At 52.0% G+C, this 26,017-nt stretch overlaps 8 protein-coding genes across 8 annotated transcripts; 4 read left to right on the top strand and 4 right to left on the bottom strand.

Annotated features, from left to right (window-relative positions):
• Positions 1 to 426: 426 nt before the first annotated feature.
• On the bottom strand, positions 427 to 3,324 carry BDP81DRAFT_481717 (hexose carrier protein; the record flags this gene model as incomplete). The annotated part of the gene is made up of 4 exons (XM_060594971.1): positions 427 to 458; positions 601 to 1,711; positions 1,789 to 2,254; positions 3,305 to 3,324. The coding sequence occupies 4 exons, from the start codon at positions 3,322 to 3,324 to the stop codon at positions 427 to 429; spliced, it is 1,629 nt and encodes a 542-aa protein (XP_060444908.1).
• Positions 3,325 to 4,520: 1,196 nt separating this feature from the next.
• BDP81DRAFT_350217 (putative oxidoreductase) lies at positions 4,521 to 6,187 on the bottom strand. Its single transcript, XM_060586194.1, has 4 exons — positions 5,928 to 6,187; positions 5,532 to 5,806; positions 5,057 to 5,437; positions 4,521 to 4,994 (listed from the first exon to the last, which is right to left on the bottom strand). The coding sequence occupies exons 1-4, from the start codon at positions 5,974 to 5,976 to the stop codon at positions 4,623 to 4,625; spliced, it is 1,077 nt and encodes a 358-aa protein (XP_060444909.1). The 5' UTR covers positions 5,977 to 6,187; the 3' UTR covers positions 4,521 to 4,622.
• Positions 6,188 to 6,523: 336 nt separating this feature from the next.
• Positions 6,524 to 9,578, top strand: BDP81DRAFT_36316 (uncharacterized protein). The gene is made up of 7 exons (XM_060586463.1): positions 6,524 to 6,985; positions 7,082 to 7,096; positions 7,247 to 7,402; positions 7,478 to 8,022; positions 8,089 to 8,749; positions 8,839 to 9,034; positions 9,136 to 9,578. Exons 1-7 carry the CDS (start codon positions 6,949 to 6,951, stop codon positions 9,401 to 9,403), a joined length of 1,878 nt encoding a protein of 625 aa, XP_060444910.1. The 5' UTR covers positions 6,524 to 6,948; the 3' UTR covers positions 9,404 to 9,578.
• A 1,566-nt stretch (positions 9,579 to 11,144) lies between these two features.
• BDP81DRAFT_350221 (family 93 glycoside hydrolase) lies at positions 11,145 to 12,919 on the top strand. The gene is made up of 2 exons (XM_060586195.1): positions 11,145 to 11,959; positions 12,029 to 12,919. The coding sequence occupies exons 1-2, from the start codon at positions 11,397 to 11,399 to the stop codon at positions 12,621 to 12,623; spliced, it is 1,158 nt and encodes a 385-aa protein (XP_060444911.1). The 5' UTR covers positions 11,145 to 11,396; the 3' UTR covers positions 12,624 to 12,919.
• Positions 12,920 to 14,034: 1,115 nt separating this feature from the next.
• BDP81DRAFT_36346 (uncharacterized protein) lies at positions 14,035 to 15,164 on the top strand. Its single transcript, XM_060586468.1, has 4 exons — positions 14,035 to 14,237; positions 14,300 to 14,577; positions 14,639 to 14,867; positions 15,057 to 15,164. Exons 1-4 carry the CDS (start codon positions 14,118 to 14,120, stop codon positions 15,096 to 15,098), a joined length of 669 nt encoding a protein of 222 aa, XP_060444912.1. The 5' UTR covers positions 14,035 to 14,117; the 3' UTR covers positions 15,099 to 15,164.
• A 3,782-nt stretch (positions 15,165 to 18,946) lies between these two features.
• On the top strand, positions 18,947 to 19,626 carry BDP81DRAFT_450206 (uncharacterized protein; the record flags this gene model as incomplete). Its single annotated transcript, XM_060592497.1, has 3 exons — positions 18,947 to 19,372; positions 19,467 to 19,512; positions 19,565 to 19,626. 3 exons carry the CDS (start codon positions 18,947 to 18,949, stop codon positions 19,624 to 19,626), a joined length of 534 nt encoding a protein of 177 aa, XP_060444913.1.
• A 119-nt stretch (positions 19,627 to 19,745) lies between these two features.
• BDP81DRAFT_481721 (3-hydroxyacyl-CoA dehydrogenase) lies at positions 19,746 to 22,142 on the bottom strand. The gene is made up of 3 exons (XM_060594972.1): positions 21,706 to 22,142; positions 21,009 to 21,641; positions 19,746 to 20,950 (listed from the first exon to the last, which is right to left on the bottom strand). Exons 1-3 carry the CDS (start codon positions 21,779 to 21,781, stop codon positions 19,881 to 19,883), a joined length of 1,779 nt encoding a protein of 592 aa, XP_060444914.1. The 5' UTR covers positions 21,782 to 22,142; the 3' UTR covers positions 19,746 to 19,880.
• Positions 22,143 to 22,933: 791 nt separating this feature from the next.
• On the bottom strand, positions 22,934 to 25,083 carry BDP81DRAFT_489593 (major facilitator superfamily transporter). The gene is made up of 4 exons (XM_060595260.1): positions 24,578 to 25,083; positions 24,402 to 24,505; positions 23,285 to 24,332; positions 22,934 to 23,197 (listed from the first exon to the last, which is right to left on the bottom strand). Exons 1-4 carry the CDS (start codon positions 24,698 to 24,700, stop codon positions 23,027 to 23,029), a joined length of 1,446 nt encoding a protein of 481 aa, XP_060444915.1. The 5' UTR covers positions 24,701 to 25,083; the 3' UTR covers positions 22,934 to 23,026.
• Between the last annotated feature and the right edge of the window lie 934 nt (positions 25,084 to 26,017).

A 26,017-nucleotide genomic window follows, 5' to 3' on the forward strand; every position in this document is an offset into this window, starting at 1 on the left:
AGCTCTCGGTGGTGCATAAAGGTGCGAGTGCCATACTTCCCCTCAGGACCTCCCCCGCACCCAGGGACCACCTTCTACGCCATCTGAAGAAGGCCGATGGGATAAGTCTGCGGGTAAGCTGGGGTATCACTGTATCAGGAGAGCCATTCGCTCTCCAAGTGCCAGTAAAGTGTGTCTACCTGCGTGTAAGTCGTTTGAGTCCACTCGGCCATTACTCGGTGCTGCCGCCACTTCCCCGCGTACGGGAATGCATGATGGATGTGTGGAGGAGATTGGGGTGATGAGGGGAAAAGAACGGGCCGGACGTCGATCAGTCAAAAGTCATCGCCGACGCCTGTGCATAGCTACCTTAGTCAAAGGCGTTGATGGACAGTGAAAGTCACTTCAGAGAAGCATGAATGTAACTTTGAAATGGTATCTTGATATTCATATCCCATAGCCCGTAATCGTACCCATAACTATATAAACACAATCAAACCAAAAGCCTGCCTGGAGTAAATGCCATGAAAAACGCCTCCCATCAATGAATGCCGCTATGCTTGACTCAAACAGAGTACTTGTTCCCCTCCATACCAACACCGCCCTGCGGTTGCAGTCCACGCTGGGAGAGAATCTGCTGCCTGATGATCTCCTTCTCCTCCTGCGCAGACGTATCTTTGAAAACCTCGTCCATCTGCTCCAGAGTCTTTCCCTTGGTCTCCGGGATGAGGAAGAAGGCCCAGACTGAGGCAATGAAGCACCAGGTACCGAAAAAGACGTAGGTTCTGAACCCGAGCTTGTCCATCATGGGCGGAGTCGCAACGCCGACGATGAAGTTGAAGAGCCATACGGTCGCGGTAGCCAGGGCCACGCCCTTGGAGCGGTGTGAGTTGGGGTAAACTTCCGCGGGAAGGGCCCAGCCGAGAGGGGAGTAGGAGACTCCGTAAAGGAGGACGAAGATGAAGGCCATGGCGACAGCGCCCCAGCCCGCAGCAGGATTGGCGCCCCAGTTCTTGGAATATACACCTGTGAGAATTGCCATGATGCCCCATGAGGTGCCGCCGCCCAGACCACCGAGGATGGCAAGTGGCCGACGTCCCACTTTGTCGATAACGAAGAAGCATACGCACACGGCGACGAGCTGGAGAACGTTGAATACACCGGACATGACCAGGGCCATCTCCTCCGACTGTCCGAGGGACTGGAATAACGTCGGGGCGTAGTGTATAAACGCGTTTATTCCGCTTAATTGTTGGAATACGGCCACGACTTGCGCAACCGCCGTACGACGCCAGAGACGGGGGGAGAAAAGATCCAGCCAACCAGCAAGTTCGAGCCTCAGGCCACGCTTTCCGGGGTGGTGCTTTTCCTGCATGATCTTTTGCACCTCGACCTCACTGATGATGGCCCGGTGCTCTGCTTGAACGCGGTGGTCATCAGCGGGCAGTCGGCGGAGGCGGACGAGGGAGTCAAGAGCTTCCTGGGACCTGTTGACGAGGGCGAGCCAACGAGGAGAATAGGGGTAGAAGAGGATGCCGATGCCGAGGCCGGTAGCGCAGATCATCTGCAGACCGAGAGGGAGACGGAAGGCGATCTCACCGGTCATGTGGCGGGTTCCGTAGGTGATGAAGAAGGAGACGACAACCCCGAGGACGATGGAGACAGATTCGAGGACGAGAAGAGTGCCTCGAAGGTTAGGTGGTGCAATTTCGGAAATGTAAATCGGAGAACCCTGTTGATGAGACTGGTCAGCCATGGTTCGATCTTATCACAAAATGAGATGCAGCGGAGAGAAAGAGATCAACTCACCATTGCAAGTGTACCAACACCAATACCACCGATAGTCCGACCAGCTACCAAAACGCCATAATTCGGCGCCGCAGTCTGCATGATAGCACCGATATTGAAGACGACCACGACGGCCGCGAGCGCCCTCTTACTGGAAATCTTATCGGCCAGCGTAGGCATGAACAAACATCCGAGGAACGCGCCAAACTCGAGCATACCCGTCATGAAGCCCTTACCAAAGGGGGTCGCGGCTTCAGGGAAGACGTCGTGGAACTGCTTCATGACGTTGATGATGGAGATAACGCCCTGGTCGTAGCCAAAGGAGAAGCCGCCGAGCGAAGCCAGAAGGGCGGCGCCGCCGACGTACGGCGAATAAGCAAGGCCGCGGAAGCCACTGCGGCCGTAGGACACGTCCTCGGCGGGGTTGACGTTGATTTCGACATTGTCGATGAAGTCCTCGACGTGTTCGCCGTGGCCATCGTCGAGGCTTTTGGCCTTTTTCAAAGAGTCAGATTGGTCGCCATGATTGCGATCTGATACGTGTTGTTGTGTGCTCTGAAAAGAAATGAGGATGAGACCACGTGAATGGGGCAATCACAGCCGCGGAGGGTAGTATCTGAGAATGGATGATAGGATTCGAATGGGATGAAGATCAGAAGTCAGCTGAGCCGAAGAGGCTCTTATATACTAAATAAGTTTCTGGGGGCTTGGTGTTGAGGACTAGGTTGACTACTACTTAGTACCAACGGGTAGCGCAAGAGTAGACCAGGACAAGACAAGAACCGGATTTCTGGGGAACCCCATCCGTTTACAGACTAGGGGGGCGTCTGCAATGGCCAGCGAGTGACTGAGGGCGTCGAGGGTTCGTGCCAGGACTGACTGTCAATTTCCCGGCGACGAAAGGCCGCGGGCAGCATTAACGTTCTCCACCGGCAGAGTGGAACACACGGCTCTCAGGTTGCATCTCTCCCCCACGGGGTAAGGTGGAGTCTGCTCCATGTAAACCTTCGAAGCCTTTTTCGGCGAAGGGCATGGGTGGAGGGTTAACGGTGGGTGGTGTGGGTGACTCGCACGTACTCGAGGCTTCGGTCTGAACGTGGTGAGCAAAGAGGGCAAACAGTGGACGGAGAGTCAGGACCAAGACTAACATCAAAGATAGGGAGCATCTCATTGGTTGGAACCTGGACTTGGACTGCCTGCGGCTGGGCGTCATGACAGCGGTCTTCTGGCCGACGGTTTTCCTTTTCAGGAACCCGTCGGCGATGAGGCGTTGCCTGCCTGCCCCCTCAGCCGCCCCGCGACGCTAATGTCCATTCTTAGTATAGTGCTTTATTCTGACTTTCTGAGACACAAAAGGAGTCTGGACAAGGGTGCTTGGTAGGCTGAACTCGGGGAGTCGGGCGCTGAGTTGATGAGACCTGCCAAGGGGGATCAATGATGGTCCGCCGAGCACCAACCAAGGCCGCCAATCTTGAGGACTCGTTGTCACTTTGGAGGAAACTGGATTGAAGCCTTTGGTTGGCCTTAATTGACCTGCTATGACGACATGGGCCCCATATTGCCAAATGTGTATTTGCCAGGGCCGGGGTCAGTCGGGATGCACTCCCGCGCCGGCCTAGAGATTCCGGAGCCTCTTGCCCCCCTGGTCACATCCTCGGGATTCATCGTTCTGCTTTGGGCCTTTGGAGGGAGTGATCACCACTACAGACTGCACAACCCGCGGGTTTCGATTTCCGATAACACGCATATCGACGAGAACTCTTTAGGAAGGGTTCATCCCCCAGTATCTTTATGGACTCTGAATGTGTTGGGGAGTTACACGAGTCAACTTGGTCAACTTCCGACAAAGATCAACCAAACGTGAGTTTTGCTAGGAGCTAGTTGCCCTGTTGGCGGATCCCGCGGGCTTCTCTCCAATACGGAATGCAAGAGACACCACCAACAACAAATCAGGGAATTCTAGGCACTTGGATGCCAAGGACAATCCCTCCTCCGATCCTGCTCCCTCCCGAATAGGTAATTTCCGATTTGCTGCTTGCGGTTTCGAGTGCCAACGACATAAAATCATGAGTAGATGATTTGTTCGAGTTACTTTTGGTAGACGGGGGCTCTGATGGGGTCGACCGGGGGTTCGAAGATTGATCATTTGGTCAGCTGTGCCGTCTACAACCGAAGTCCTCGTCAATTGTTTGCCTATCGACAGGGGAATCTGAAACTACGTCATCAATTGACCAGGGCGCATTCGACTGCGGATTGCAACACTACGATTAGAACCGACGCGAAGATTAAAGAAATAGACCGAACCCAAGTCATCTACCAGCCCACCGGCCCCGTGACCACGGAACCCGCCCGATATCACGACAAGGGCGAGACAATGACGAGAAACCACGTTGTTTCCACTATCAAACTTGTCTAAGTTGGGTACATGACCCCCACGCGACTATGAATTTGCAAGCTTTTGAAACATCGTCAATTCATCAAGGTGAAGTAGCTCTAATGTCGTCACCAAACATCAACGCGTCTACGTTCCTATCTACTACTGTTGGAACAGCAAAGGCTGATAAGGAGTAAGTAATAGGCAGGTACCATGGGCTGGCTGGCACCTGCCCTGGGCGAAGTAGGACAACTGGCTTAGTCATCACGGCCGGATACAGGTGGGGCAACCACCCAGGCCGTCACTACCTACTTCGACCGACTCCTGCCTACAATGTAAGATAGAAAAACAAGAAGAACAAGCAATAGGATCACCAACAGACGAGTGATAATTGCTACCACTATTTGTCGTATACGACCCCGTGGAACCAACAACTACAAAAGACGCGCATGTATATGCTGTTTTTTCTCTCCATCGGTCTCTACAGCCTAGCATTCTCAATGCGCTTGCCAGACTCGTCAAAATCAATCTTCTTGCCCGTGATCAAACTCTCTTGCAGCGCGCAACCGATCTTGACTGCATTGACGGCGCCGACCAGCTTCATGGGCGGCTCGGTGTTGTTCAAACAGCACGCGGTGAACTCGTTGGCCTCGGTGATGAAGGCCTCGCGGAAGCGGCCGTAGTAGTCGGGAGGGATCTCACGACGAATACCCGTGGGCTCGTAGAGGTTGACGAGGTTCAGCTGCGGCTGCGTGTTGACGGCGACCTTGCCGCTTGTGCCAAAGATTTCGGTCGTGTCTTCTTGGCCGGCGGCCATCATGCGTGAGCAGAAGAGCTGTGCAATCTTTCCACCCTATAATCGCATGTGGTTAGCTTCTATCTACCGTAATGTCTAGGGATATCGGAAGAACTTACGTAGAACTCGACAACAGCGACAGCGTTGTCTCTATCGTTGTGCTTCCTCAAACCCTCCTGCACAGCTGTGATACCGATGGCAGACACACTCTTCACAATGCTGTCTTCGCCAAAGAACCAAAGCGCCAGGTCAATGTCGTGGATAGAGCAGTCAACAAAGATGCCACCGCTGAACTCGGCGTAGTCGACGAAGAAACCGGAGGGGTCGAGCTTATCGCAGGTCTGCGATCGGAAGACGGAGGCCGCACCGATGTCGCCGCGAGCCACTCGTGTGAAGGCGTCTCGGTAGGATGTGTCGAACCGGCGTGAGAAACCGCAAATGACCTTTTGGCTGGGGTTCTTGATGAGGGACTTGTCATAGGCCGTGACGACGGATTGTGACTATGTGGGAGACCGAAGTTAGTCCATGGTTTCTGTGTATCGCGAAGAGGCAGTGCAGAAAGATAAGAGCTTATAGTGTGAAGTGTGAACGTACGATATCGACGCTTGTGCTAAGAGGCTTCTCGCATAGGACGTGGAGGCCCTTCTCGATAGCCTTGATGGCTTGCTCGGCGTGTACTGTGGTGGCGCTGGCGACAATCACGGCCTGCAGCGTCGACTCCTTGCGCAACATCTCGTCATAGTCGAGGTATGTCCGCAGAGGACCAAACTCTGCGACGGCGGCATCGAGCTCGGCCTGGACCGGTGAGCTGACGGCGATGAGGTCAGCCTTTGGTGTCAGGGTCGCAAAGTGTCTGGCGTGTCGCAGGCCTGTTTGGTTCCGAAGTGGTCAGTCCATGTTGGAGTCGCTCGAGCTCAGCAGTAGAGCTCGAGTCTTCACTAGGGGAGCTCTAGAAAGCTACCCCTCGGTGGAATGAGGGGCGAGACATACCCATGCGGCCGAGTCCGGCGACGGCAACGTTGAGCTTTTCTCCGGCCATTGTGTTTTGATTTGGGGGTTGTTTTGCAAAGGTTTTGAGGAATGATGTGATTTTGGGCCCGAGAGAGTCAATTGAGTTTCAATTCTCGCAATCCGTCAAGGTACACGTATGAATAAAGGTAAAGAGACCACGGCGACACTGCACAGCTTCAACTTCGAGGAGCTCTGGGTGAAATACGGTCTCTTTTAAAATCGGCGGCTCTTGCTCTTCCTGTTTACTTCAGGAAAGTCTCCAGCAAGCCAATTGAACACGCTCTGAACGACTCGTCGCAAGATACCGAATGCCATCCCAACGCCGGCGGGCAAGAGCCTCGTAGAGTCCTCCAACACCTTCGAAACTCGGCATCTCCATCGGCCCCTCTTACCATAAACGGTAATTCATGACTCTCGTCCCCAGATTTAGATCGTCTCCCCAGAGTTGGCGGCAAGTTTGTGGGGGAAGAGGGCTTGGGGGTGCGGGGTAGACTAGACACATAAGACCGGTTGGTCCTATTTTCTATGAAGAGTTACACCGCATGTTTTTTTGGTTTGGTTTTTGTACTCTCCGAGGACCGAAGGCGCTTAATGCACGTTCATCTTTTGGGCTTGAGGTGTTTGTTTGCGCCGGCTGCGTTTCACGGGACCGGACGGATGCATCGACGAAGCCAAGACTCTTTCAAGTTTCTCCACAGATCTGAGATTACTTCTTCTAGCAAGCGTCGCCGATGCTCCGCTTCTTTCTTCCATCCTCCTCCTCTTCGTCCGCCTATCCCAGCCGCCGCCGACGTTCTCAACTCCCCGCATCTCCTGAATCACGGACCACGAGCCAGGCGAGACTTGCCCTTCCGAGTTCGAAGTGGGAAACGACATAATATCCCCATCCCACCGCCGGCGACGACAAGCAGGTGCCACTTTGTCAGATCAAACTTGGACCAGCAAGCTGTAGCTGTGGCCAATCTGCGTCAGCAGTGCCCCGCGCTCATCCCCACGGGAGATGCCAAGCGCCACGAAGCCATGCGCAAGATGCAAAGGTATGTGCCCGGACGCGCGCATGCGCGTGTCTCCCTGTCCTCGTGGCCTTTCAGGGGTCCCACTGGTCTGACATCAACTTACCTGGGGTAAATCAGAGCGACATGAGAAATGTAAGTTGCGTTGAATTCTGTTATCTGAAGTTGAGTTTCCGGGATTGAGATAGGGACTGTGATTCCAAGTCATAGATTGTCATAGCTCACAACCTTCGGCAACTCATCTGAAGTCTTTCTGCGTATCTGACAACTATTCGACGGATGCAGGTGATGATCAGCAACCCCGTTGTAGCAGATGCGAGAAGCGCAACGTCGAGTGCTTTCGTCCTGAACGACGACCTTCCTTCCGCCAGGGTTCTACTGCCAATTATGATGGAGCCTTCTCCCGGGAGCAGCGCTGGGTGAATAGCCGACCTCGAGCTTGTGAGTCTTTGCCTTGGGGAAAGTTGCCCTGGGGGTGATGCCTTAAATCTCGAGACATTCTGACTGGTGCTCAAGTCCGATTCGACAGTCGAGCACCGAACAGCACTCCTACCACGACTCAGGAGAAGGACATCAGCAATGATACGCCCTCCAGTCATGCACAATCATTGCCGGATACCGGTGTTGCTGTCCGCAACGTCTTACACGAGACTGGCCGCACTCTCTCCGAGGCCCCGGCCCTCGTGAACCACGATAGAGGAGTCGAAGATATCCAACCGCCAATACCGACACCTACCAAACGTCGAAGAACCGAGCCTGCGCCGCAAGATGGTGGCCACTTCTTTCCTGCCTCACCAGCTGGGTCAGGAGCATCAAGGACTTCTCCCTGGTCAAATACAGCCTTGTCAACTGGGAGAGTGCGTCTGAGAGAAGATGAGGCATCGATACACAGTCCTCATGCTGTGCCTCAAAGCGTCGACCATTTTTCTCCTTCCGCCGGTAGTTATCACACCGCGAACCAAGATCATAATCTAGTCGGGAGCATACCAAATGCTCAACCATCCGAAGGCATCCATGAAGCATGCCTATTGCGGTACTTCGTGGAAGAGCTATCTCAATGGGTTACGTGCACACAGTTGCAAGAGTTACACAGAAAAGTACAATCATTAACCCTTTCTCGGGTGTAGTTCGACCTCTGCGACGAAGAGAGGCATTTCCAGCTCGTCGTAGCAAGACGCGCACGCTCGTGCCAGCCCCTCCGTGACGCCGTCTTCGCCGTCGCGGCCCGCCATCTATGCCGACATCCCAAGTTCCGGTCGGAGCCAGGAGGCGGAGGCGTCATTGTCTACCAGCGCCAGCTTCTCCCCGATCTTACGCCCCAGAGCGCTTTCGAGTATATGCTCCGCTGCATACCCGCGCTACACGAGGTCTCGAGCACACAGGACGAGGAGTACCGCGAGAACTTGGCCGCTGCGGCGCTCATTCTTCGCCAGTTTGAGGAGATGGATCCTGAGGATTCCCAGAGCGTGCCGGGGTCAGATTTTGGGAACGCGAACGGGGACGGGAATGGAACGATTCATGGTAATCTGAATAGCAACGTCAACTTTCTTGACATTACAAAGGCAATCTTGAGGGCAGCGCCGCCCTCTCGATGGTCTGGGCTCTTGAGCGCCGTGTACTGGGTGGCGGTGAGGCAGGAGATCTACTTTGCCCTGACACTGGAGCGGTCGCCGCAGATTACGGCAAGGCCGGATCAGGGGCGTGAGGTGTCATTTGCGAATCGGCTTATTTGGTTCATGTCCGAAGTGGCTAAGTGGAAGATGGGAGACAGGATGGAAGGGGAATGGGGTAAGTTTTTCATTCATGCTTCTGTGCGAGATTCTAGGATTTGGGGTCCGAGGTTTACTCGATTACGATGACTGACGCATGTTATCCAGAGAGATTGTGGATCGAACAGGGTATCCTCGCTGTCGAATGTACGCGGCAGTTTATACCCATAATACAGAGGCCAGCGGATAGGTCTCAAGGCGAAATATTCCCCTTGGTTTGGTACGGTTCTGATGTGGAAGTCACTGCGTTACAGCATTTCATCTTGGCAAGGATGATTCTCCTAGCTGAGGATCCTAGTCTAAAGTATGCAGACGCTCTCTACCTCCCAATATCGATAGCTGCACTACGCTGTCGTGGGTTCTTTTTGATTTTCGAGCAACATGCTGACAAAACTGGGTTTCCAGTGGACAAGGCTCAGATAGGCGAGCACATCGAGAGGCGGAACACCAGGTCCGAGAAATGACACTAGAGCTATGTGGCCTAGCTATGCATCATCTAAGAGCACCGCCAAACTTGACGACCGCAGGGATAGGGATCATGTTATACGGTGACTATTTCAATGATCAGTGGGAGAGAGCGGCGTTGATTGGCGTGCTGGAGGAGTGGAAAAGCCATCATGCTTGGCCTGTGAGAAAAGGGTACCAAGCACTCAGTGCGGACTATGTCCCATGAGTGTTGCAGTCCAGAAGTTTCTGTACATACGTCGTATGCAGAGGCATTGAATCCATGGACCATGGGTCAACTGACTCTGATACCTATGTGAAATGAGTGAACCGTCTACCTTGAGGGTTCGTCTATTCTCAGAGCCTTCTTCCGCTGGCTACTTTACCTATGACTGTCTATAGTGAGATGATCAACGGTGGCTAGGTGTTCACAATCTACCGCTGACCAACAATAGGTGCTATTCGAAAGAGTTATCAGTGTAAGATTTCACTCCATGATTTTGGGCCCATAAGAACGATCTGATAAAACCTCAGAGTAATATGGACCGTGCACTGGTGCAGGTATGGAAAGAATTTGGGAAGGTTTAGTTCCAATTTCGCAACCAAGCTCCCTTACTCGATCTCAGTCTGAATGATTGAGTTAGAGTTAATGTAGGAGCATGGTAACTGAAACTTGACTTTGTCCTCGAAGTGTCTTTGTCTTGATGTGTCAAGAAACCGTGCTCATATTTACGCAGGAATTTGCGACTCTGTCTTGCCGAAAAGACCAACAAAATGAGAGTCATAGCCGTTGGTGGACGATATCTATCTTGAGACAAGCACATTGTTGGACGATCGATACTTGGGAACGGTAAGGTAAGCTCAATTCGGCATTCCAACTTGTCTCATTAAACAGTTTAGCGGCATGAAACCATCGAGTTCAAGGTCGAATTTTGCACTGAATCAGTAATCCCGCGCCATTGACGTTTAAATACGAGAGCGACTTTCTCTAGCTGTTTGGAAGAACCAGGGAAGTTCTGACCAACGGGACAGGATTCGAAAGTTGAGCCAGCCGCGTCCCAAATCCTCAGTGCCAGTGATAACCACCTGGCGCATTCGTGAAGTTGCAGATTGTCGCAAAAACGACGCCGTTAATTGCGGGCAGCAATTAACGCCATATATACCCTACGACACAGATCAAGCCAAGAAAATACTAAGTTTCGAGCGCAACAAAGACTAGTCAGATCGATTGTTCGACCGGGTAAGCCCGAACGATATGCAATGCGCTGTTAGATCTGAACATCTTCAATTGGGGTACATATGGTGTTACGCGATTGCCACAGGAAATTCACAATCTATACCTACGTTGACGATGTTTGGTGCCTGGCCGAGAGGAGCCTGAGAAGAATCAACTGCGCTGTATTCTTCCAAAACCTCGGTTCGAGAGTCTTGTCACCCCGGTCCGAACCTATCTTCATCTGTGGTGTGACGGGCATCGCATGATCCCAAGGGCGTCACCGTGAGGTTACGCCATTTGCGGGTCTGATTTGCCAATTTGGCTCAAAGAGACCTGGCCAAACGAATAATTCTACCACTTTACTTCGCAGAAGCTCTTGGAAGTTGTAGTCCAGGTACTCAAGCTGTCAGTCGCACGTGAAGTCCTCAATTTTTGCTGATCCCCGGCCGGGTCCGACTTGAAGAGCCAATCTCATTGGCGCGCGTCTTTAAGCTTCGGCAATCATCCATAAACATGGCTGGGATATCCCCACACAAAACCCCAGATCTCAACGGCAATATACTAAGACGCGGGGAATGTAACACTGCCTCGGCGAGCTTTCGACCGATGTGACGGCCTTTCTATGAGGTCACATTGCTGTCTGCGAAAACAAAACACACCATATGCGCCAATGAACACGGTGTCGGACCTGCATGTGCTGTTAGCTAACCCCAACGCAGCCACTCTACCGTCTTGGGGGTGGATTCTCATCACTCGTTTACGAGTCACGAAATCAAGGAAAGCTTTCTTCCGAGCGTGCGAAGCTATTGATGATGATCTTGTTCACATTCTCTTGGCGTTGACATCGTATCCCCTCTCTTGAAGCTCAATGGCGGCGGCGTATATAAAATACTCCGCTGCTCGAGCAATGCCGGCTTTCGTCTTCCTTCAAGGCACCCGACTCTCTCGCCGTCGGCCTCATCATCTCCCCAACTTTCCACGAGATTAGTGTTCAAAAGATCACACCATGAAGTTCCTCGGAGCCGCCGTTGCTGGCATTGCCAGTCTGCTCTCCTACCAGGCTGTCGCGAGCCCCGTCCCAACCCCAGTCGAGGCCCGTCAAGCCAGCGGAACCATCTCGAACAATGTCATCTTCTCCCCGCCGTCAAACGCCGGCTGGGTCGACCCGCGCGTTCTGTACGCCCGCACCATCCAGCTGGACTCAGGCGACTTGATCGCTACCTGGGAGAACTACTCTCCTGAGCCTCCCATCGTCTACTTCCCCGTCTACCGCTCGCAAGATGGCGGAGCTACATGGGCTGAGATCGGCCGTGTTGAGGACACCGTCAACGGCTGGGGTCTGCGCTACCAGCCCTTCCTCTACGAGCTTCCGGAGGCTTTCGCTGGCTATCCCGCCGGCACCATCTTGCTCGCTGGCAACAGCATTCCGACGGATCTGAGCTTGACCAAGATTGATGTCTACGTCAGCACTGATGGCGGTGCCAACTGGGAGTTCCTCAGCAGCGTCGCCAGCGGAGGCGAGGCCCTGCCCAACAACGGCCTGACCCCCGTTTGGGAGCCTCACTTCTTGTAAGTCTTACTCTAGCTTCCCGGAACTGTCATCCTGGGATCTATGCTAACAAATTCTTCCCTTGCCAGGCTCTACAACGACGAGCTCATCATCTACTACGCCGACCAGCGCGACACAAAGTACGGCCAGAAGCTGTCCCACCAGACCACCACCGACCTCAAGACCTGGAGTGCTATCGTCGACGACGTCCATGACGATAACGCCTACGAGGCCCGCCCCGGCATGCCTGTCATCGCCAAGCTGCCCAACGACGACTTCATCTTCGCTTACGAGGTCTGCGGCACCGACGGCTGCCGCGTGCACTACCGCCTCACCGCCGACCCGCTCAACATCCTCGCCGCCCCCAGCATCTCGCTTATCTCTACCTCCGGCACCCGCCCTGTCAGCTCCCCCTACGTGGTTTGGTCCCCTGTTGGTGGTGTCAACGGCACCATCGTGCTTAGCGGCGGCAGCCAGTCCAATATTTTTGTCAACACGGCTCTGGGTGATGCTAGCGCCTGGGTTGAGTATGCTGTTCCCCAGCCCAACGCTTACTCTCGTGCTCTTGCGGTGCTTGATGATGGCAGCAAGTTGGCTATCATTGGTGGTGGAAGATTGCCTCCTAGCAGCACAAACCAGGTCAGCATTAGCGTTGTTGACCTGACCACTCTGCTTGGATTGTAGATAAACATATAGTCGAGGGGGTACCCAAGCAATTTGGAAGTCACGACGTTGAATGCATGTGCAGTTGAGATGTGACCAGTAGCAAAATAGGTAATGACTAGTAGTCTGAGGCGCCTCAGACCACCGGAGTTATTGCCAGTTGCCTGACACCCTGACTACCTAAGGATTGCGACGACAAAAACGACTACATTAAGTACGTCAATAACAAGTTTGCTCATTCGGACCTATCGAGTGGCGCAGTGTATAACCAGGCATTCTACTGGAAGTGGCCAATAAGTGAGGCCGCATGTCATCGCCCAGTGGCACAGTCAGTGCATGTCCGACACGTTTAGCTCTACCAATCGCAGCTACATTAAGTGTCAAATTACGCCCAAGTGGTGGCTGGATCACCAGCAATTTTCTTTTGGGCGGATTGGCTTAAAACCAGTGTCCTGCTCAACGAGTCCCGCTCAGAGCCTGACTGGTTTTCCTGTTTTCTTGCTATGCAAATGTAGTCATTTCCACATCAAGCGGAGGTACCTACATCTAGTCAACAGCTCATTCGAGCGGCTAACACCCCAAGATGTCGGTCGGCTTCACTTTCGGAAGTCTTGGAGACATTCTACAGCTGTGTCAGATTGGCTTGGACATTGGAAAGGCTCTGAACGAAAGTCGAGGTAGTGCCTGAAGCTATCAATAACTAGAGACCAAATCGATCAGTTTGTGCACATCTTGGAAAATGTAAGTAATTTGGCAAAATTCCCAGAAATAATAATGCAACAACATTTTGCATAAGAGTGTCGTAGCTTTTGGCTAATATGCGTTCATGACGTACGTCTATGTCATTGCAGTGTATCAAGAACGAGAGCCCACTGCCTGGCTCTCGGGAATCGACGCCTTGATCAAAATATCACACGGGAGTGCATGAGAGATCTAGAAGAGACTCTGAAGTATTTTCAGTCAAGATATGGATTGTCACTTGCCGAAAATGGTCAAAGGAACCAAATGAATCCGAAGATCATCGGCAAAAATGTCCAGTACGAATTCAGAGAGCGAGAGCGACTCAAGGACCTGCGAGAGAAGCTTTGCACTTACACGGAAAGCTTGTCTCTTCTACTGAATGCCCACAACATGTACGTCATGGACCTACTAAGTCTCTTGTCTTCGCTCCTTGTGTTCTGATAATGAATTTACACAAAATGATAACTTGATATGAATATTTCTAGAAGGGCAGCTCGACACAACTTCAGCACAATGAAGCAAAGAATCCTGGAAGTGAAGTCACATGTGGAAAGACTGTCAGCGGACGTCAGTCGACTGAGCGTTCAACTATGGGAACAGCACGCTAGTATAACGATTTTGACTGCAAAAGTGGATGCCACAAACGTCAACTTGATATCAGGAGCGAAGCAAAATGATGCTCTTACAGAGACCGTAAAGAGGAACACATCATCTGTGCAGGAACTTGGAAGCACGTTGGACACAAAGCTCGACCTCATCCTCGAGTAGCTTGAGATGGAGACCTGCCATAGATTCTTTAAGGGTCTTGGATCGACTGCAGAGAACCCTCTGCTCTTTGAGGATGCACTCGGAGTTGTTCAAATCCTGCCAATAGAGTGGTTGAGGTCATGGGATGTAAGTTAATACTACCCAATCTATCAACCAGGTTTTGTGACGCCAAATACTGACCGCAGGAGCATCTCCGATCTATGATCAAAAACCACTTTGAGGACCGGAGGGGCCACCAAAAGGTTCTTCGCGGCGAGTATACGTTAGAAGACGACGTGTATAAAGTCGAATTGGAGCTCATGTCTCTTCCGTGGGAAGTAGTGATGAAGCCCGGAAGTGGAAGAAAGATCAACATGGTAATGACTTTCCTACAAGCACAAAAGGGCGGCACAGATGCTGCTGGGAACTACGACTGCCCGGGTTGCGGATTAGCCAGAGTTGGTAGGCCAAGCGACAACCTAAAGTGGTAAGCACTCCCTCTACCTTGAAAAGGAAATTTACTCACAGAGCTGACCTTACACAAAAAGCGACTGTGGTATGTGGATGAGGCTGAGGCAACGACTGAGAACACCGTCGCGGCCTCGTCCAAGATTAGTTAACACGGCAGTAAATACTCCGTCTAGCAACGATGACGACGATCCAAGTCACTTTCATCGCGTTCTATTCGACATTTATCTTGCATCGTCCCATGAACCGAAGGGGGCTTCAGTTGTTAGACAGAGTCTTAGATACAGATTATTTCCAGTTTTGTATTGTGTAAGTTGACTGACAAATCATTAATGAGGGGATATCAATTGTCTCTAACTTTGGCTTCTTATAGTGTAAGTGTTATTTCGGCCCTCTCAACCCCCATATTGATCGTTTCTGCGCAAAACCAAGCTGTGGAAGGCCTATATGCGCGACGTGTCCAACCGAAACGATACGACAAGCAATCTAATGTCTAAGCGTCATGTTCTCACGCATTTGTCTACTTATATAAGACGATGAAATTTGATTTGTTCGTCAACCTCCACGAAACATCTCTCCAGCTTGGCACGGGCTGTTAGTGCCATGCTAAGGAGGGGCCCCAGTCCCCGCGGTTTGCCGCTGCGCGCTGGGGTGGATTAGCTATACGCTAATCAAACCCTTAATAACGCACATTTTCCCCTCGAATCGAGCCGACGATTATTCAACCTAACGAGCCGCCGTCGACTCGAATTCGCCTTCCGCAGGCTAGACGAAGTCTTCCTGGTAGGGCAGGGAGCAGAGGTTCCATCTAGCCTCCCGAAGGAGACGGGCGACTTTCTTTCCCGGCGCAAGTGGCGCTTCCGGGCCCAAATTGAACATCACCGACCGACTTTTCGACTTCGCTCTCTCAGCACCTTTGCCCCTTAAACGATCGAAGACTCCCTCGAAGAGACGAAACGACCATTGGGTAGCGATGTATAGCCGCGGCTATATACAGCTATGCTCGTTACAGAACCTAACAGCAAGCCCTACAACCTAGTCTTACGAGGTTTTGCCTCTTGTGGTTTCCCTTGTGGCGGTATTAAGTCAAACCCCCCACTTCCTGGCACCCCCCTGTTTCTGGCACCACAAAAACGATGGGATCACAACCCGACCTCCTCATTACTATTAACTATTGATCCTCAACCACACCCACTACAATACAGCTGCCAGCCTCACTAGGGCATTCAGAGTCGCTGGATTCAGCCGTGATAACCTCCTTTTCACCCGCTTCGATTTGAGCCCGATGGATATCCCTGATGTTCGCGAACTTCGTGTTGGGATCGATTTGAACAGTCTTCCTCTTCCTCACTGCAGCGTTGGTAACTTGAGCCCTCAGGTGAGCTAGTTGCTGCTGGGCAGCTGCCAGTTGCCAGGCCTGCTCTGTGAAGCCTTTTTTCACCTTCCTGAATAGCAGCCGTTGAGTGCTGGTATCATTGTCGAGTTGGGTGTATAAGTGCAGTTGACCGCTGAGCTCTGCCAGCTTCCTGGGTGTCGACCAGACCACTGCAGAGGAGGCAGAATCCCATGGCTCAACAGGGGTAGTTTGTTGACCATTATGGCATCGCTTTCTGCCCTGACTAGTTGGTTTGGGTGTGGTGGGCTTAGCAGGAGGCTCAGGTAGTACCATAGGGTTCATCAGGGGCTTAACCATCGCCACAGGGTGTAGACCAGTCCACTTCCAACCACTTCTGATGTTCGAGACTGATAGACCAGCAAGTCGAGCCTTCTGGTAACAGTCCAGGAAGTTCCTTTTACCTATAATGGTAGAGTCGTTCCATTGAGACAAGTAACCGAGCTCCTTCCGATAGGCTGACTTAACAGGGCTGAAGACAGACTGGTCAAGAGGCTGGAGGACATGAGAGGAGTGTGGTGGTAAGAACAGTAAATGGATATTGTTAATATAGCAATTCCACATGAAGTCTGTCGTCGTATGACTCCCATGCCCATCCACAATCAGCAGTCGAGCCTCCCCCTCAGCCTCAGGCATAGTCTGTGGGATGAACACCTTCTCTAACCATTCAATGGCAGTTAAGTCTGTAGTCCAGCCATTATCTGTTGCTGTGAACTCCCACCCATCGTATGGAACGAGATGTAATGGAAACCACTGCTGTTGGACTGTCTTCCCCTTGAAAATGATAAGAGGACGAAGTGCCCTACCCAAGGCTGAGATACACTCAATGATAGAGAACCATGCCCTCGACCCAGGTTGTTTCTTGCGAACAGACGTCGTCTCAGCCATACCCAGCACTAACCCATTAGCTCCCTGACCCTCGAGGATGCCAGTCTCATCCATATTATATCTGTTGGCTGGTTTGATGTCCTTGATCTCAGGGATAGCGAGGAACTTAAACCAGTTCCTAATGACCTCAGTAGATGCCCCATTAACGCGTCTAGAATCGATAGAACGACTTCTCTGAACCTTAATGATAGGGTTCCTTCTCACAAAGGCATAGATCCAGCCTTTTCCCAGTGGTTTGGTATCCCCAGCAGCAGCCAGAACTCGCTCTGCGAATTCCTTCACCTGTTGGTGCGTTGGTGCGAGGCCCAGCGAAGCCTGAATGCGAACCCATTGTGCCAGCTTACTCTCCTGGTCAGGAGACAGCCTCTGCCAGTCAGCAAAAGCCACTTTCCTAGTCTGACCACCTTGGAGACGTAGTTGGAGGGTTGATCGTGGTATCCCATACTCCAATGAGGCTCTCTTTTGACTCTTGCCGTTTGAGATGTCCTCGAGAGCCTGACGAAGCTGATCTTCGGTATATTGAGGCATTAGATATAGAAGAAGGTATGTGCAAAAGATGAGCCCATTTGGACGCGAATTGAAAATGTTGTGATAAAAGGAGGTTGGGGGTGGGCATTGGGTTGTGGTGGATTTTCGCGTTTTTGTGGGTGCCAGAAACAGGGGGGTGCCAGGAAGTGGGGGGTTTGACTTACCTATTACGATATACTCCGGACGGTTACTGGAACGTTGTGTAAACCAGAAGCCTGCGGGCTCTGGGTCGAAGGATAGGAGATACTGGCGGAATTGCGTTCTAGGGACGACTATAGCACTGTCTCGGGCAAGCCAGCGGCACCCAGAGACAGGTTAAACACATAGTTGCCTTTGGGCACGATTTGGAGGACGAGCTGGACTGTATCTAGTGATAGCTATAGGCCTACGGCCCTCCACGCCATATACCCTTCGGGAGGTCTGCTGCAAGGGCGGCTGCGCCCTTGCCGCTACGGCGTTAAAATACAACAACAACAACAACAACACACGTACAAAGGAGTTCCCCCTGAATGAACTCACCAATCGCTTGTTCTAGCCATGTATAACAATTCGCACCTTTGTTTCCTTTCCTGATTACGATTCGCTCTCATTGCTCGTAAGACCAAATCGCCTGTCAGTTGGTGTGTATGAGCTGTAGCTTCTGATTTCTCAACAACGTCGTTAATGACTATGCCCAATCATCGCCCACATCTCCCGTTTTAATAACCAAACTGTTACACCTCTAGGCAGTCGGCAGACAAGGTAGATCTAAAAGGTAATACGGGCTATATGAACGGATCTTCTACTTATGTTCTCCTTTTTCAAAAACTCCTGAGCTTTACTTACTTGCTTTTGTTTCTAATTGTATACGTTATGTGATAATGATATTATTAGACTAATACATAAAATTTGAACTAACCGTCTAGGTGCCCTACTAACGTGTATGCTGATAAAAATATTCTTATCAAAAGTCACAGGTGAGCCACACTGCGCCTATGGGAATTAGCGTACCACCCGATATCTACTTATGCTTACAAACACTAAGTACCTCACTGTATTCGTAATCTTAGCTTCTGGGCTAGTCGGATCTGTCGCCCGCGATTCACTCGGCAGCTCCGTCGGCCTGATTCCAGTCTCAATCGACAGCACGGACGCCAGGATCGTAGCCATGACCGAAATCACTGCGCCATGACATGTTGTCGCAATATCCCATTGAGTGCTGGATAACGTCAAACTCTTATAATTCATGCCTCCTTTGATGAGAAAAACACGGCCAATCCCATTCGTCATGGATCAACAATATTTGATCGTGCTAATATGGCCAGTCCGAGCTCTGTTAAGATGACGACTACTGCAGTGAGTGGTGCTATTATAAAACCCCGTCGAAGCTAAGATTAATCTCCCCTAATCGATCCCTGGTTTCAACAATTCTCGGAGCCAACTCAGAATCCGTATTCATCCACGGTTACCAAGGCGACGTTCCCGGGTACGCATGTTCCTTGTATACTGTCTCATAGACTCAATCTGCTGTTGTCGTTCTATACAATGGTACTGGTCTCTCTGATGCAACCGTCGAATTGCGCAGGACATTCTTCAGGCAATGTACAGCCTGAAGCCGACCATCGACTTTGTCTCTATCGCGTATCAGGCGTCAACTCTCTACAAGACTAGGTTCAAGAGATTGTTTCAGCTGTCACCCAAAGAACCTAGAAAGATGGGTTCGCCAACGCCGGCCTTAGGCTACTTCACTGGGAAGCATGTAATGGAAAACCTGGATATTATCATTCTAGACATCAAGCCTGTTCCCGAAAACTCATCACCCGAGTTGCGAATGAGAGTCAATGGTCTCGCGGGTCAGGAACACCATTTGTGGCATTATAACTTGGACGTATGGTATGATCTTCCGGAGAACGCTGACCACTGTTTGAGACGTGGTCTCGACAGAAGTGACTGGGACTCTTACCTTATGTCATCTAAGAGTAATACACAAGGTCAAGTCGAGAAGTTTGGCTGGAATATGTGTGGCGTGAGTGCTTCTTTTCTGCAGGAGACAATGAGAGTACCGTCAATGGATCATGAGACGATAGATGCGGGCTAGAGGCTGGCCTCCTTTTTTCCAGCTGCAGAAGTCACCAAGAGGTATTTGCAATCTTTTGAAGTTCCCTAGTAAGAAGTCTTAGTCTTTGATTTCAAGAGAGCCAGCCACTACTCGGTCCAGACATACAGGCGGAGGGTGAAGAATCGCCGTATGAAGCCTTCTGGCACATGGAAGCAACTTGAATCAGGATAGAACTTTGATTTGGATGCCATAACGTTCAGCTTCTTTTTATTGCTTACGAAATTCAGCAAGAGAAGCAAACTCAGATAGGACACGCAAAGGCTGAAGATGCATTGATTATATCCAATTGACGAGATCGCCGCCCATGCCCGGATATCGATCTATAGCTTCTATACACAATTCTCGCCACGACAACTCCTATGACCCCAAACGCCATCTAAATCATCCACTATCTATCCCACTCAGACTCTCAGGTCTAAATCCGAAGAACAGCAATGCCAGAAATAGTGCGGTTATCATCAGAGAAGATCTTCTTCTTCTCCGATCCATCCACATTGCAGCGGTAGATGCTGCCGCCAAGATCGCTGAAGTAAACGTGCCCATTCTCCTGGTCCAACTTGACACCAATCGCCTCATTGAGGTGTCTCACCAAAATCTCATACTTCTTGGATCCCTCAGATAGCAACAGCAAACCCGTCATAGGATCGAGGTTGGCCCGGTTGAGCGTGTTGCCCTTGGGGATCTCGCCACGATCAGTCCAGAAAATAGTATGCGTCTCCTCATCAACCTCCAGATCAATGGGCTCCGGCAAGTCGCCAAGGAAACACTCGACATCCTCTCTCGTCTCAGCCGTCTTGCCCGCCGGCATGTTGATATTTGCGCAGAAGATGCGGCCTTGACCAGACTTGGGCGCGCCCTTTTGCGTCCAGTAGAACTTGCCCAGCTTCGGCGCGACAGAGATGCCGACGCACCACGTCTTCAGGTCCGAGGCATCGGTGCCGCCGATGATGAGGGTCTCGAGGTCGCTCCCGTCGAGGTTGGCGCGGTAGACTTTCATGCCTTCGCGGTCGCAGAAGTAGATCTTCTTGAAGACGGGCTCGATGACGAGTTGTTTCGGGGTGTTGATGGTGCCGGGCTCGAAGAGGGACTTGACGTCGGTGCCGTCGAGGTTTGAAGAGAGGACGGCGCCGTCTTGCTTGCCTGGCGTTCCCATGCACGTCCAGATCATGCGCTGGGTGTCGTTGGCGTCAATGTCGATGCCGTCGGGCACGTGTTGCCGGTCGACGAGGACGCGCTCTAGCTTGCCCTCCGATGAGAGCTGGAGGACCTGTCCGGAGGTTGAGGCGTCGTTCTCGTTCGCTAAGCCGAGATCGAGGGCGACGATCTTGGGGAGGTGGGGGTAGAGACCACCCTTTGTTGACTTGTTGCCGAGGCGGCCCTTGGAGATGTACTCGCGTTGCAGGAAGTCGACAGTGTTTTCGGGAGACAGGCCGCGCTCCTTGACGTAGTGGTCTTCGATGAAGGCGACGGTATCGAGGCCGACCTCTGTTGTTTCGTTAGTACTTTGATTTGCGTCAGAGTTATTGACGAATCCTGCACTTACCGTCCATCATCGTGCAAGGGCCCTTGCCGTGCTTGCTGAGCTCGTAGAAAAGAGTATCAATCTCCTCAGGACTCGACACGCCCTCAGCAAGGATCGATAATGTCTCTCTCTTAATCGCAGCCCACAATCGATTGAATACAAATCCAGTGGATTCCTTGCGCGCAGTAAACGGCCTCGTTCCAACCTCCTTCTGCCTCTCCGTCATGAACGGGAAGATCTCAGGGTTCGTGAATCCGTCCGTCATCAGCTCGACAACCATGTTGTGTGGAGGCATGTAGTAATGCGTGTTCATAATGCGCGTCTTTGTCTCATCCCTCACTTTTTCGAGCATTTCTGAGGATCTGTATGACGACGAGTTGCTGGAGAGGATGGCATCCGCAGGCGCGTGGGCTTCTAGGTCCGCAAAGGTGTCCGTCTTGATCTGGATCCGTTCTGGGACGGCTTCGATGACGAGCCAGGCGTTTGCGACGGAGGTCTCGAGATCGGTAAAGACTTTGACGGTTCCGGGGCGCTTACGGCCTGAAGCTGGGTATGTGTCGACATTTTGCTTGACGTAGTCTAGGCAGGGCTGGTGTTGCTTGGATTCAGGTTCGCGGACTTGGACGTTGTAGCCGCCGGATGCCCATGTGCAGGCTATTTTGCTTGTTAGCTGATCATCGAAGATTACGAATACTAGAAATGGTGAATCAAAGCTCACCAATGCGACGTCCAAGTACGCCGCCGCCGAGTACAGCGACCGGGCGGTCGCCGTAGTTGGATGGTAGTGAAGCCATTGATGCGGTAGGAATTATTAGAGTTGAGGATCAAAGTAAGGGTTCAGGGTCCAATGAGGTAAGATCTACGGCGCAGAATGACACCTCACAAAGGCCAAGACGGCAGATGAACTTATATATGCATCGAAGACGCGTCGCAAATCAGGCTAGAAGCTAGAGAAAGCTTCCGTCAAACATTTCGGCGGAGCACATCGTTATTCCCCTGAGCACTCGCGAGTCGCCGAGGTTGCCGGAGACCCGTCGAGTCGGTCATCGTGGGTCCCGATAACGAGCCTGCACATCTTAGTAAGGCGTCTTGAGCGGTCTGGTTTGGTTTGGTGGCGTGAAGAAAATAGAAAGGGAAAAGACGCATTGACGGCTGTGGGTATGACGCAAGTCTTCGATGATGGGCCTTGGACTATGAATCGGGTTTCGGTGCCGATCGCGGGTCGGTGTCGCCGGCCACGGACCCACTTTGATCTTGAAGATATCAATTTCCAGCACCAAGTTGCCGTGTTTGAAGCAATTGGTTTATTACACAGACTGAAAGGAAGATAGAAATGAATTGAATCCCGTCTTATCTTTTTGAGCGCGAGATAGCGAGATAGTTAGAACTTAGTTCTTAGGCTGGCAGACGCTACCTTTGTTTTTGGAAATAGAGCTACATCTCAAACCCGTCACCTCGGCATCTGGTGGAGCGGGCCCGTTCTTATGTCCGGCCTCGGCACCCGCGAGCTTGTACAGTGGGTCCGCCAGCTCCCGGCCTCGGCAATTCCAAGAATATCTGTCAGGGTCCGCGTCGGTCTCGCTCTGGACGGAAGGGGTTCCTCTGAAGGTGCCGTGCGACGTGGGGGGCCCGCTTGAATTATTTCCGATCAGGCGCGGACCTTATTCCGTTGCATGTAGCCCGTCCCTATTCGAAATACACACTCATTCTCCCCGTAAAGATCTCGTCCACTTCAGTGTTCAACAGTAGGTCTGCTTCTGACCTCCCCATGGCTTGCCCTCGAATAGCCTCAAGATGTGAGATTCAATTGAAGCCATCTACACATGGAGTTGCGTAGCAATGATCTGGGTCACAAATCGCTATCGACCAATCTTATCCTAGATGTTCATCAATATTTTCACTAGCAGCGAAAAGCCATCACGATTCGTTTCACGTTTCAACAAAAACTCAGGCCAGGAACACTTTAGCTTTACTGCAATGTTATCTTCTGTAGCTAGAAGCTACAGTACCGCGGTTTTTTCTCGCACGGTTGAGGACTCTCAAACCTGCTCATCGTCATCCTTCGCAACAGGTCCCTTCGTGATGGACCCAGTCTCCCCCGCCTCAGCATTAAGCACATGTCGCTTCTCCTCCTTATGCGTAAGCAGGGTGAGCCCGCTGGTCCAGATAATCAAGGCAATGGAGCTGGCGATCATGGCCCACATACCCCTCTGCATTCCCAAAAATTAGCACACATCCATTCCCGACAGTCTGGTTCTCGAACTCTGTCCGGGCAGAAAATTAAGGGGATAACTTACGGTAAACCACGGTGCCATCGAAGCGCCGTAAAAGATGATGCTCCACCACGCGTTGACGGCATTACTACCCAGATTCATACCCGCGAGAACGACGCCGCGGAAGATGCCCTCCTCATACCGCATCGCATCATTACACCATGCGAAAAAGGTAGCCTGGCACGCATACACCGCTCCGGCCCAGTAATACGCGCCGAACACCACCGCCGTCGATCCCGCGCTCGTGGGGTCTCTAGCTGCAACGAGAACCATCGCAGATGTCACCACGCCCGTGATGCCGATGAAGTACGCGACGAGGTACCGCTTTCCGCCCAGGAAATCCGTCAGGGTCGCCCAGAAGAGCGTCGAGACGATGCCGACGGCGGGCACACCTGTCGGATAGTTGTTGAGCTGGGCGACAGTGTACTTATTTGTCGGATGGCTCTTCATGTACAGACCCAAGAGGGAATTTGTGCTGAAGGACTCTGTCTCGCCGGCAATGATCCAGAGCATGACGAAGCCCCACCAGTACCACGACGTGAGCACCTTCTTCGCGAAGCGGAACGTCAGCGGCGAACGCTCCTGGATCTCGGGCACGCGGGACCGCGCCAGAGCTTTCTCCTCCTCCGTGAAGTAGAACGCTGTCGTGGTGTGAGGCGTATCGGGGAAGCACACAAAGCCGTAGATCGCGACAGGCACAGTCATCAGCCCGTCAATGATGAAGAGCCAGCGCCAGCCGGAGAGGCCGTGCAGACCGTTCATGCTGCTGTGGATGCCGGTCTGGATGAACCCGCCGAAGAAGGTGCCCGCGAGACCGGAGGCCGTGAAGATGCCGCTGCGCTTGCCGAGCTCGCGCTCCGTGTACCATGCGCCGAGGATGTAGTGCGTTCCGACAAAGGTAGAGGCCTCTGCGATGCCTTGGAAGAAGCGGATGGCCATGATGGATTGCGGGCTGTGGACGCTGGCGGTGCACATTGTAAGGCCTCCCCAGATGATCATCATGAGGGGGAACCAGATGCGCGGCTTGACATAGTGAAGGGATAGGTTGGAGGGGATTTGTCCGATAACGTAGCTGGTTAGGTTGTCAGTCATTGGCAATGAGTAAGAAGAGGTACTCTCTGATGGCAAACTCTTGACTTACCCGACAGTGAAGCATGTGTTGATCTCGTTGAGCTGGTTCCCCACAAAGCCCAACTCCTCCTTCATACCGGAGACGTATGCATTGTTCAGATTGGTACGGTCAAGCTAGGAAGACCTGTTAGAATCTTGTTGTCCGAATGAACACCCGCAGAATTCTGAGAAGAGGCATTGACTCACGTAATTGACCAGATAACTCAAGCAACAAAATGTCAAGATGAAGAAGTCAATCTTAGAAACCAGCTTCTTCTCCCCTGGCTGGTACTGCACGTTCAAATATTGGCGGACTTTCTCGAACGCCATGTTGGGCAATGCGTTCGGCAAAGAAGACAGTAAAGAGTCAGACCTCCGTACTATCAGCGAATTAACTGATGGATTGCGGTGACAATTCGAGCACACCGTTCACCGTGGAAGATGCACCTGAACCCTGACCGTCAAGTTCTTATGAATAACGGGCCGCAGAGGCACAGACTCCTTGCACCTCGTTACTAGCTGTGATTCAAACTGTCAAGAGTCAAGCTTGACACTTATCGCGGGCCGGTATCTCCCAAGAGATAAGGAATATGGTCACAGGAATAAATAGCAGGGGTCTTGCGATAGGGCTGGCGTTGTTTTTCCCCCGTATGGCAATCGAGACCAGGCCTCAGGGGATAATCAGCGTCACAGGAACCGCTTAGGCGGTCTTTGACATCCTGTTTGAGTATCGTTTCTTATCTTAATACTTTTGGCCGTGGAGGCGATCGGTGTTTACCCGACTCAGTTGAGAGCTATTGTCGGCTCCCGTGTTGGTCGGCTCCTGTCGCAAAGCGTTGTGATTCGATGTTCCTGTTGCACTGTGAGCGACCAAGGGACCGTTATCATATGCTGGAGATCGCAGTCACCCCGCAACGAACCAGAATGGAACGATAAGCTTACAGCTCTCCCCGGAGACGTCGTCCGATGGTTGTCCGAAGACTTAGTAAGGAGCTCGGAAGCGTAATTCAGCCTCTTCAAACACGCTGGATACGCCCTGGACGTCGTCGCGATAGTTCGCGGGTTAGAAACGGCCGATGTGGTGTTGCGTAGTCCTTCAAGGGCGAAAGCGCGCAAGTGCGTTCAATTGCCTAAAGTATGTTCGATAGCGATCGTGGAATTGAGAAGGCTCGGCGATATCGAATTGAGAGATTTTTTTCGTAGGGCTAAGGGTCTTTAGACGCGTCCCACTTTGGTTGGGCGCGTCTTCAATTGACTTTTGGGGACTTGATGAAGAGAAGATCCAAGTTACAACTCCACCATCGTATTCGTGAAGTATTTTGAGCATCCACGATCGTACATGTAGGTTTTACCGGTGCTGCGGTAAAAGAAACCCAGCCGCGACCCTGACGGTCACATGGCGGCTTCGATTCCGGTGCGACAGCGGAGCTGATTCATTGGGCTCGTTTTGTAGACAACGGCAGTCTGCGTCATCGACCATAATGCGTAGCACCGGAATTGTCCTCCCGCGTGACACGGCGCGTAAATTAGCGTCTTCTCCAAGACTAGGGTCCAGTACGGATACATGCTGCATAGTGTCGCCCCTCCATGAACGTGGTTTGAAGGGTGTCTTTACCCACGGGGTCGTATTACGAATGCTCCCCACTC

Source organism: Colletotrichum phormii (assembly GCF_030913505.1).
Source record: "Colletotrichum phormii strain CBS 102054 chromosome Unknown BDP81scaffold_11, whole genome shotgun sequence".
In the NCBI taxonomy this organism is placed as follows: domain Eukaryota; kingdom Fungi; phylum Ascomycota; class Sordariomycetes; order Glomerellales; family Glomerellaceae; genus Colletotrichum; species Colletotrichum phormii.

Coding starts and splice junctions, on each gene's coding strand:
- BDP81DRAFT_350221 (XM_060586195.1), top strand. CDS start 11,397: ATGAAGTTCCTCGGAGCCGCCGTTGCTGGCATTGCCAGTCTGCTCTCC. Junction 11,960..12,028: donor GTTTGGGAGCCTCACTTCTT/GTAAGTCTTACT, acceptor TTCCCTTGCCAG/GCTCTACAACGACGAGCTCA.
- BDP81DRAFT_36346 (XM_060586468.1), top strand. CDS start 14,118: ATGGAGACCTGCCATAGATTCTTTAAGGGTCTTGGATCGACTGCAGAG. Junction 14,238..14,299: donor AGTGGTTGAGGTCATGGGAT/GTAAGTTAATAC, acceptor TGACCGCAGGAG/CATCTCCGATCTATGATCAA. Junction 14,868..15,056: donor TATTTCCAGTTTTGTATTGT/GTAAGTTGACTG, acceptor CTAATGTCTAAG/CGTCATGTTCTCACGCATTT.
- BDP81DRAFT_350217 (XM_060586194.1), bottom strand. CDS start 5,976: ATGGCCGGAGAAAAGCTCAACGTTGCCGTCGCCGGACTCGGCCGCATG. Junction 5,438..5,531: donor TTAGCACAAGCGTCGATATC/GTACGTTCACAC, acceptor TCTCCCACATAG/TCACAATCCGTCGTCACGGC. Junction 4,995..5,056: donor TCGCTGTTGTCGAGTTCTAC/GTAAGTTCTTCC, acceptor ATGCGATTATAG/GGTGGAAAGATTGCACAGCT.
- BDP81DRAFT_36316 (XM_060586463.1), top strand. CDS start 6,949: ATGCCAAGCGCCACGAAGCCATGCGCAAGATGCAAAG. Junction 7,403..7,477: donor GAATAGCCGACCTCGAGCTT/GTGAGTCTTTGC, acceptor CTGGTGCTCAAG/TCCGATTCGACAGTCGAGCA. Junction 8,750..8,838: donor CAGGATGGAAGGGGAATGGG/GTAAGTTTTTCA, acceptor CATGTTATCCAG/AGAGATTGTGGATCGAACAG.
- BDP81DRAFT_489593 (XM_060595260.1), bottom strand. CDS start 24,700: ATGGCGTTCGAGAAAGTCCGCCAATATTTGAACGTGCAGTACCAGCCA. Junction 24,506..24,577: donor TGAGTTATCTGGTCAATTAC/GTGAGTCAATGC, acceptor AGGTCTTCCTAG/CTTGACCGTACCAATCTGAA. Junction 23,198..23,284: donor CGATGGCACCGTGGTTTACC/GTAAGTTATCCC, acceptor TTGGGAATGCAG/AGGGGTATGTGGGCCATGAT.
- BDP81DRAFT_481721 (XM_060594972.1), bottom strand. CDS start 21,781: ATGGCTTCACTACCATCCAACTACGGCGACCGCCCGGTCGCTGTACTC. Junction 21,642..21,705: donor CGTACTTGGACGTCGCATTG/GTGAGCTTTGAT, acceptor CAAGCAAAATAG/CCTGCACATGGGCATCCGGC. Junction 20,951..21,008: donor CCCTTGCACGATGATGGACG/GTAAGTGCAGGA, acceptor ACGAAACAACAG/AGGTCGGCCTCGATACCGTC.